The sequence below is a fragment of the Cebus imitator genome, unplaced genomic scaffold, assembly GCF_001604975.1.
Source record: "Cebus imitator isolate Cc_AM_T3 unplaced genomic scaffold, Cebus_imitator-1.0 Scaffold244, whole genome shotgun sequence".
In the NCBI taxonomy this organism is placed as follows: Eukaryota; Metazoa; Chordata; class Mammalia; order Primates; family Cebidae; genus Cebus; species Cebus imitator.
The window spans coordinates 400036-410327 of record NW_016107559.1 but is presented as its reverse complement, the minus strand read 5'-3'; the positions used below and the strand labels follow the sequence as shown (position 1 = coordinate 410327).

Below are 10292 nucleotides of genomic sequence, written 5' to 3'. Positions count from 1 at the left end.
CAAACTCCTGGCCTCAAGCAATTCTCCCATCTCAGCTTCCCAAGGTTCTGGGATTACAGGTGTGAGCCACTGAGCCTGGCCCCTTTGTTGATATTTCAATAAATACTTACAGAATAAATGAAAGAATGTAGGAAAAGGCTGTAGGTGTCACAAATACAATGAACCTAGAGTTTCCCTGGTGTCCCTGTAGCCAGAATTACCAGTCGTACCTGCTGACCTGACTTACCTGGCTGCCAGGGAAACAGGTTTCCGGGTGGTGTAAATGGTCTGCACTGTGGAGACGGTCTCTGTCAAAGGCCTCAGGGTCGCTGCTGGGATCAGCGGGGAAGATGGGCCAGGACAGCACTGTAATTTACTGTCTCGGAAGTCTGCCTGGAGAAGAAATAGGAAAGAGGAGATCAATCTCAATTTGGGTTCCATTTTCACACTGTCAGTTGCTCCCTAGGCCTTACTCTACAATTCCTGTTCTTTTTCACTACCAGCTAAAATTGATTGTCATTTTAAGTGATTTTACTTTGTGCCAGACACCATGCTAAGTACTTTCCACATATTAACTCTTGACAGCCCTTTAAGGTAGCAATCATATTTCCTCACATCTTGGACACCATCAGTTGTAAGATGCACCATTTTTGCATTTGCCACACAGAAAGAAACATGCAGCCATTTAAACTTTGTCATGCCCACTATCAAATTTTGTCATGCCCAGTAGTAAACATTCTGACATCAGGAAATGTTAAAAGGTAAGAAAAAAAAATGTCTATTTTAAAAACTGATTTTATGGGGAAAAGTGAGGCTCAGAGAGGTTAAGTAATCTGCCCAACGTCACACAGTAAGTGTTAAGAACAGTATTCAGAACCAGTGCTAGCTGACACCGTAACTGTCATTTTTCATTACTGTTGCAGTGGTTCCCAAAGTATGGGCCCCAGACTAGCCACATCAGCATTATCTTAAAACTTGGTAAAAACGCAAATTCTCAGGCCTCAGGCCTCACTCAAGACCACTGAGACCCAAGAAAGTCTGGGAATGAAGTCCAGCAATATGTGTTTTAACAAGACCTCCATATGATTCTTCTGGAAGAATTACAATAAAGTTTCAGAATTACTGATCTAGAATATACAGTCTCATTTGGAGAGGATAACATATTCTTGTCATTTTCATTGAATAACAAACTATACTCATTACTTTTATATAGAAAGCTTAGAAGGTATATAAAAGTAGATCAGGCCTGATGTAGTGGCTCATGCCTGTAATCCCAACACTTTGGGAGGCTGAGGTGAGTGGATCACCTGAGGTCAGGAGTTCAAGACCAGCCTGGCTAACATGGCGAAACCCCGGCTCTACTAAAAAGACAAAAAAATCAGCCAGGCATGGTGGCACGTGCCTGTAATCCCAGCTAATCAGGAGTCTGAAGCAGGAGAATCACTTGAATCTGGGGGCGAAGTTGCAGTGAGCTGAGATCGTGTCACTGCACTCCAGCCTGGGGAACAGAGTATGACTCTGTCTCAAAAAAAAACAGTAGATCAATGAAGAAATTCCATAATTCCTTATTGTTGTCTTCAGTATATTTTCTCATGGTATTTTTCTTTCTTTCTTGTTTTCTTTCTTGAGACAGGATCTCACTCTGCTGCCCAGGCTGGAGTCCAGTGGCACAATGAGAGCTCACTGCAGCCTCCACCTCCTAGGCTCAGGTGATCCTTCTGCCTACGCTTCTCAAGTAGCTGTGACTGCAGGTGTGTGCCATGCCTGGAAATTTTTTAATCTTTCGTAGAAACAGAGTCTCACTATGTTGCCCAGGCTGGTCTCAAACTCCTGGCCTCAAGTGATCCTCCCACTTTGGTCTCCCAAAGTGCAGGGATTTTAGATGTGAGCCACTGTGCTCGGCCATCAGAGTATTTTTTCAATGCAATCATTTTTGCTTGTTTTATATTTTTGATAATACCAGCTATATATTTTATAACTAGATTTCTCATTCTAGTTCTTGGCCCTGAATGTGGAGAAATTTATTACATGACTTTCTAAAGAAGATGTTCTGATCATCAAATGAGCAGTATCTTCTTTTTTTTTTTTTTTTTTGAGTCGGAGTTTCACTCTGTTGCCCAGGCTGGAGTGCCGCAATCTCCGAATCTCGGCTCACTGCAACCTCCACCTCCCAGGTTCAAGCCATTCTCCTGCCTCCTGAGTGGCTGGGGTTATGGGTGCCCACCATGGTGCCCAGCTAATTTTTGCTTTTTGTTTTTGAGACGAAGTCTTGCTCTGTCACTAGGCTGGAGTGCAGTGGTGGCATCTCGGCTCACTGTAATCTCCACCTCCCAGGTTCAGGTGATTCCCCTGCCTCAGCCTCCCGAGTAGCTGGGATTACAGGCGCATGCCACCACACCCAGCTCTACTAAAATTTTTTGTATTTTAGTAGATCCGGGGTTTCACCACGTTGGCCAGGATGTTCCTGATCTCATCTCCGGTAATCCACCTGCCACAACCTCCTAAAGTGCTGGGATTACAGGCAAGAGCCACTGAGCCTGGCCTTTGATGCCATTATTTATTCTTTCTGGGAAAAAAAAGGCAAATTTGCACTGATGGTGCAAAGGCAATAGTGAGTAAATGGGGCAGGGCCTTGCCATGAATTGAGGTGGGGGCACCAAACTGTACTAGCAATCATTGTGCTCTGCACTGTCATATACTTCAAGTAAAAAATAAAAAAGCCAGCTTCACTAAAGAATGACCTTGAAAAAGCAGTAAAAAAAATTACTTATATTAATAAATCTCAACCCTAAGAATCCATCTTTTTTACATTCACTGAATGAGGAAATGAATGAGTGAATGAACAAGCTTTCACTGGAACAAACCAGGTAACAGATGAACAGAGCCAGGTTAGAAAGAAGCATGTGGAGCAGAAATCTGGCCAGGGCCAGGCAGGGGCCGCCACCCTAGATGGACCAATGTACTCAGCTGAGTATCAGCAGAGACCCAGTTAATAGGCCTGAATACAAAGTAGAAACTGGCTTCAGGATCAAGCAAGGGCTTAGCTGTTGAAACCCAGCTCCATCAATGTTAGATCACCTGCCAGACCAACTTTGTGCAGAGCTTCCCAGAGCTGCTAAACTCGCCGTGTCACTGTGGCCAGGATAGGTCTGGAGGCCTGTGGAGAGGCCAAACCTGCAGCAAGTTCAAGTGTCATGATCTTGGCAGGAAGGAAATGAGAACATGACATACGGGGATGGGAGAATTGTGACGCTGAAGCCCATGAGTTTGGCTTCTGTTACCATCCAGCTGTCATTGCCTCCCTAATCATTGTCTCTGGTCTAGTCCTCTCTCCTGAGTTACAGACTTGGATATCCAACCACCCATTCATTGTGCCCATCTGGATGTTTCAAAGGCATTTCTAATTCATCATGGCCAAAGGCAAACTCATCTCTCCCAACCAAGTCTTTTTCCAAGTTTCCTTATCCCAGTGAATGGAACCACTGTCAATCCACATTCTGCAAATCAGAAATCTGAGAACTCTTTCCCCTTCCTTCTCCTTCCTCCCCCTTCCTCTCCCTCCCTTCCCCTTCCTTCCTTTCCCTTCCTGCCTCCCTCCCTCCCTCCTTCCTTCCTTCCTTCTTGATGGAGTCTTGCTCTGTCGCCCAGGCTAGAGTATAGTGGCATGATCTTGGCTCACTGGAACCCCTGCCTTCCGAGTTTAAGCGATTCCCCTGCCACAGACTCCTGAGTAGCTGGGACTACAGGCACGCACCACCACATCCATTTAGTTTTTTATATTTTGAGTAGAGACGGGGTTTCACTGTGTTAGCCAGGATGGTCTCTATCTCCTGACCTCAGGAGATCTACCCGCCTCAGCCTCCCAAAGTGCTGCGATTACAGGGATGAGCCACTATGCCCGGCTCTCTGGGAACCATTTCTGACCCTCTCTCTGCCTCATCTAATCCTATATCTTACCAGCCTCCTAAATATCTTCCCTGTCTATGCGCTTCTCTTCATTTCTACCAGCAAAACCACTCCAGGTCAAGCTCTCTGCTCTCTCTTCCTTAAACCACTATCCTGCATTTCCAGGCTACTGTCCTGAATCCACTCTGCCTGGAAGCCACTGTCTTCCCACTGTGATAACGGGGATCCCTTATCATCTGCCCTGTCACTTCCCTGCTCGAAGTCCCTCAGAGTTTTCCCTTTGCTCTTAGGATGGAGATCAGGATCCCTACTGTGGACTACAAGGCCAACATGGTTGTGCCCCTCCAGTTTTCACACCACCTACATCCCCTTCCTCCTCTCACACCCAGCCGCCCTTGCTTCCTGCATCCCAGTCACACTGGCCTGCCTGCTTTTCAGTCCTTTGAATGTGTGATGACCCCGCTCGCTCTAGGACTCTGGCTCATGCTGTTCCCTCTGCCTGCTCCAGCTGTCTTCAAGCCACTCTTGCTCAGTTCTTAAAAGTCCCAGCGTGGTTTCTTCCATTGGCTTCCTGCTCCATCTTGGCCCCCAGCTTTTGGGAAGGGCTTCCCTGAGTGTCTCACAGCACTGCCAAGGCTGGGCAGAAGGCCAGAGTGCCCCACTACGGCCAACTGAGGGAGGTGGAGCCGGAGCTTCCAGCTGGGGAGCTGTGTCCAGCAAGACTGCAGGGAGCCAGGATGAGTGTCAAGGCAATAGCATCTAACATCCTGGCAGAGCCTCATATCTCTGCCCTCTCATTCTTAAAAGGCAGATGCTGGAAGCAGCTCATGACCCTAGAAATGGACTGTTCTAGGAACCTGTTTTTCTCTCTGCCTGCCATGCTGGACACCTTCCCACCTCTGCTCATCCTCTGAAACTTGAATCAGCCACTGCTCTGTCCCTCCCTATGTGGCTGAAGCCATGTGAGGCAGTGGTCGTCATCCGTCTCATAAGACTGCACTTAGGGCTACGCTTAGCCACGCACAGCCCACCTCACAGATCCTCCAGACGGTACAGAAATCCTTTGGAGGGAGCTTCAGGGATCATAGAAATTGCAAGCTCCAGCTCCTAGAGGAGGATAGACTGAGAGGAAGGAGGACTGGACCCCAGATTCCTCACTTCTGTGCCACCTAATGGCTCATTATACAGTGAGTTTCTGCAGAAACTTTCATTTAAAGAATGAGTTGAGCCCTGAAAAGAAGCATGAACATTATCAAACTCTCTCATTTGGCAGATGAAGAAATGACAGCATTTAAACATTTGGCAGAATATTTTTTTTAAATGGAGACAGGGTCTCACTCTGTTGTCCAGGCTGGAGTACAGTAGTGCAATCATGGATCACTGCAGCCTCCACCTCCTGGGCTCCAGAGATCCTCCTGCCTCAGCCTCCTGGGTAGCTGGGACTTATTTATTATTATAAATTTATTATTATTAAATTTATCCCACTGTGATTATTAAATTAATAATATATTTAATAAATAATAAATTTAATAAATCAGCAGCTAATATATTATTATTATTTTGTAGAGACAGGGTCTCTCTATGTTGCACAGGCTGATCTCGACTCCTGGTCTCATGCAATCCTCCCACCTCAGCTTCCTAAAGTGCTGGGATTACAGGCATGAGCCACTGTGCCCAGCCTTGGCAGAACAAACAAGCTGCCCAGCGACACCCAGAGAGGCGGTGACAAGAAGTCTGTTGTCAGGACTACCTGTTTGTGTTCATCACTCCCCCCTGCCTCTCCAGCCTTGAGAAACAACTATCATAATTGACATGTGTGGGATGTTTTGTGGTTACTAAAGCACTTACAAATTCTCGGCCCGTTTTGATCCTTGTCTCAACAGGATATGAGGAGGATATTCTTATTACTACTTTCACCTTAAGTAAGAAGACGGGGCAGGCACGGTGGCTCATGCCTGTAATCCCAGCACTTTGGGAGGCCAAGGTGGGTGGATCACCTGAGGTCAGGAGTTTAAAACCAGCCTGGCCAACATGATGAAACCCTGTCTCTACTAAAAACATAAAAATTAGCCAGGTAAGATGGCAGGCGCCTGTAATCCCAGCTACTCAGGAGGCCGAGGCAGGAGAAATGCTTGAACCCAGGATGCAGAGGTTGCAGTGAGCTGAGATCATGCCACTGCACTCCAGCCTGGGTGACAGAGCGAAAATCCATCAAAAAAAAAAAGAAAGAAAGAAAGAAAAACGTGTGGATGAACCTCAAATACATTATGCTAAGTGAAAGAGACCAGTCACAAAAGGAAACATATGATTCCATTTAGATGAAATATCCAGACTAGGTAAATCCGTAGACACAGAATGCAGACTGGTGGTTGCCAGGGGGTAGGAATAAGGGGAAAATGAGGAGGAACTACTTAATGGGTGTGGGATTTTTGGAGGATGCAATAAAAATGTATTGGACCTAAACAGAAGTGGTCGTTGCACAATGCTGTGAATGTACTGTCACTGAATTGTCACTTGAAAATGGTGAATTTTAAGTCAATCTCACATCAATAAAATAAAGAGGCAGACTGTAAATCCAAGCTTCTTCCCGAGCTTGTGGAGTTCAATGGTGATCAAAAGAAGCGATTGAGCTTGCTGTCTGGCATCCCACAGAAAAGCACACTACATGGGAACAACGTTTGAAAATGCACATATGTTTTCTGGATCTACTTACAGTAAACTGTGGCCCTGTGGTGAAAGTATCAGGAAACGGGTTCATTGTATCAGCCGGGAATGTTTTTATCTTCAAAAGAGAGAAAGAAAAGGGGGTTACCTTCAGATTAGAAAACAAAGTTTTGCAGTCTTTGGTAGAGCACCTTTAAAATGGAACTGAAGGATTCACAGGTGCCTCCGCAGAGCCTTCATCACTCGTATAAGGAAACACATAAGGGTCCCTCAGGATTGTGGACTGGTGGTTGTATCTGCCTGGCGTTGGACTGCAGGGCGGAGCCCAGTGGGGATGACAGCCTCGGTCTCGTGTTCAGCACGCACCTCCACACTTGTCTCTCCCTGGAGCTGCCTTCAGCAGGATCTGCTTGGGCCTTCCAGGCCTGACTCATAAAAAGCCACAGTCAAGGTGGATAATGAGGGAGTCAGAACTGCCTGGGGTGGCTTCTGATGACTTCTCCATAGCTGTAGGAATGGCCTAGAGGCTGCCGAGAGGTCACATGGTCTCTTAACAGCAGGCAGGGTACAAGGAGGCTGGGCTGATTAAGCCAGAAAGTATTCGCTGTCTAATCACTTCAGTTACTGAACTCCCTGTATGCTTTAGCCAATAGAGGGAGCCCTCAGGGAAACCCATGGAAGCATGGGAGAATCCTGCCCCACGGCCCTTGGGAACAGAAGGTTTGATGCACAAAGATGCCCAGTGCTGGGAGTACCTGCAGGACGGAGCTAGTCTGAATGAGGTCAGATGAACAGTTGATCAGGTAGTGGTGGCCAAAAGGACTCGACTTCCGTGTCTTTCTCTTTGGTCATTTTGTCTTTGGCCTCCTGGAGGCCTTGGGAAATGGGAGGGCTTATTTTTTCAAGTCAGCCTAGGGTACGCCATGAGGCCCGGGGGCCTGACGACTCTGGCACTAGCTTTGTGTATGATTCCTGGGGCACAGAAACTGTCTGCACATCTGCTGGTGAAGGCATACCATACCACCCGCCAGCAGAGGGCTGAGGCAAGACACCAAGGCCACCACTGTCCAGGGCCAGCCGGAGTTCTTGCCTGTGGACTCTGGGATAGCTACTTGAGTGGCTCCAGTGGGAGGGTGGGGCAGGGATTAGTAAGAACACATTAGCTGAGACCCAAATTGGCCAAGCTTTTCCGAATGGGTGAAGCAGGTCTCCCCCTTCTGGGGATGACAATATCTTTGCCATGTATACAGAGATAGCCAGCCCAAGTCTGCTCCCCTTCCCACAAATCTCTCTGGTCCCTTTACACATCTCAAAATTGACAGAATAGGCCTCAAACTGCCTCTTAGCTCAGGTGATAGAAAGACTGTTGGGTGAAGTCTGGAGGTACATTCTCTTCTTGTTGCCTATTGGGTCAGCAAGGTGCTCTGAGACCAACATCCTAGTGGAAAGTAATAGATAAGACTCTCAGACAGACCATCATGAAGCGGAGCGAGAAAGTGGTTGGTTGGTTGGTTGGTTTGTTTACTTTGAGATGGAGTCTCACTCTGTCACCCAGGCTGGAGGGCAGTGGCGCAATCTCAGCTCACTGCAACCTCCGCCTCCCAGGTTTAAGTGATTCTCTTGCCTCAGCCTTCCAAGTAGCTGGGATCACAGGCACACGCTACAAAACATGCCCAGCTAATTTTTGTATTTTTAGTAGAGTTGGGGTTTCACATGTCGGCCAGGCTGGACTCAAACTCCTGACCTCCAGTGATCTGCCTGCCTCAGCCTCCCAAAGTGCTGGGATTACAGGTTTGAGCCACCATGCCTGGCTGAAAAGTGGTTTATTATTGCTATTAAATAGGTGAAAGTTAGCCACCTCAAAGAATTATTTTATACCTGCTGTAAGTAAGAAAAATATATTTCAACAGTGGTACCATGTGTTGCTAAGGTGTGGTGAAAAGCATAGTCACTCTCTTCTGATGGCACTATCTGTTAGCACAACCACTTTAGAAAGGGGGCAAAAGCCAAACTCATAATATTTCATCCAGCAGGGTCTAGTCTAAGAAAATAAAATTCCTGATGCAAAAAGCTACATGCGTTCTCCCGAATAGTGACAAACTGGAAACAAAGCACACATCCCGTAGTACAGAATGTGTTCGGGAAATGGCAGACCATTCGCTTGATGGAATATAGTCATATAACGTGGTAACAAGAACAAGATAGAAACAACATGGTAGCATTAAGGGAAAAGAGAAAAGAGAGAATTTGGTTATTACGATTTAACTATGTAAAATCATGAATGATATGAATAAATGGAAGGAAATACGTAAAAACGGACAAAAAATGCTAAATTGGGATGACAGGTGATTTCATTCACATTGTTAGGTAGCACTCCTATTATGTCATTAGCTTGACAAACAGCAGAAGAAGACGCATTTCAAAAAGTTTTCTTTTCAATAGAAATGCAACTTAAGAGTCCATCTGGTGAGTACCAAAGCATATATTTCTCTCTGGTGAAAGCATCTATGCTCATCGAAATTCCAGGAAAACAAACTCTTCTTGATTCTTGAGACCTAGAAGCGAAGGGGGCACCCACAGCTGCATATTCCAATTTGACCAGGACCAGCTGGACTCCAAATCCTCCATCCACCTGGAGTGAGAGCACCTGTTGGTGGGCTCTTCCTGAGATCTGGGGCTTCTGCACGCCCACCCAGGCTTCCACCTCGCCTGGTGGCTCCTGCCCACCTCACCTCTCCTGGCCAGGCCCCTCTCCCTGCCAGGGTACCTACCAGCCTTGTTTTGATTGGAGGGTACATGCAAACTCCAGTGGTCTCTTCCTTCATGGGGAGAGAGAGTGGAGGAGAACAGCGAGAGTGGGCACAGTGGGGGTTGCTGGCGGGCTCTGCCTGCTCACGAGGAGAGGAGAGAAGGGGAGGAGGAAGAGGAGATAGGGGAGGGGAAAGGAGAGAAAGATAGCACAGTGCAAGACGGATCTGGCAACTCCAGACTGTTCTCAAGCCAGTCTCACCCACAGCCTACTTCCAGCCTCTGGCCAACTGGCTTCTGGTCCCACCCTCCTCCCTCCTCTCTCAGCCTTCTTTTCTCCTGTCTGTCCTTCATGTATCTTCTCCATCATCTGAGCAGATGACACACCAAGACCCCATTCCCAGGCCTGGTAGGTAGAGGCTGTCTCCTATGTCAACTGCACAGGACAGGTAGTGGCTTCTCGGCACACGGTTGAGGGTTCTGAAGCATTGCCCAAGCCAAGCCAGAAGGAGAGCCAAGATGAATTAGTGATGTCAGCCATGGAGGAATCTGAGGCATGGGCACACACTTGAAGCATTTGCCTTCCATGCTTGGTGCCCTCCTGCACTCTGTTGAACAAGGGCACACACCGTGGTATGTAAGTGAGTGGATGTCTAAGGAGGTCACTGGGAAAGAAATATTTCATGGGGAGGAACATATAGCTGATTTTTTTTCCTGAGATGAAGTCTCGCTCTGTTGCCCAGGTTGGAGTGCAGTGACACAGTCTCAGCTTACTGCAACCTTTGCCTCTTGGGTTCAAATGATTCCCCTGCCTCAGCCCCCACAAGTAGCTGGGACTACAGGCCCACGATCACGCCTGGCTAATTTTTGTATTTTTAATGGAGATAGGGTTTCACCATGTTGGCCAGGCTGGTCTCAAACTCCTGACCTCAAGTGATCTGCTCACCTTGGCCTCCAAAAGTGTTGGGATTACAGGTATAAGCCACCATGCCCAT

At 47.2% G+C, this 10292-nt stretch overlaps 1 protein-coding gene across 4 annotated transcripts in view; it reads right to left on the bottom strand.

The window, feature by feature from the left end:
- The window catches only part of EPB41L4B (erythrocyte membrane protein band 4.1 like 4B), a 159396-nt gene that overhangs the window by 4639 nt on the left and 144465 nt on the right, over positions 1-10292 (bottom strand). For 2 of the 4 annotated variants that reach the window (XM_017498553.2, XM_017498552.2), the window contains exons 23-25: positions 9321-9437; positions 6599-6667; positions 227-372 (exon numbers count right to left, since the gene is read on the bottom strand). In XM_017498553.2, coding sequence (XP_017354042.1) covers positions 227-372; positions 6599-6667; positions 9321-9437 — 332 coding nt within the window. The other 2 variants (XM_017498554.2, XM_037727889.1) reach the window with 2 other exon arrangements.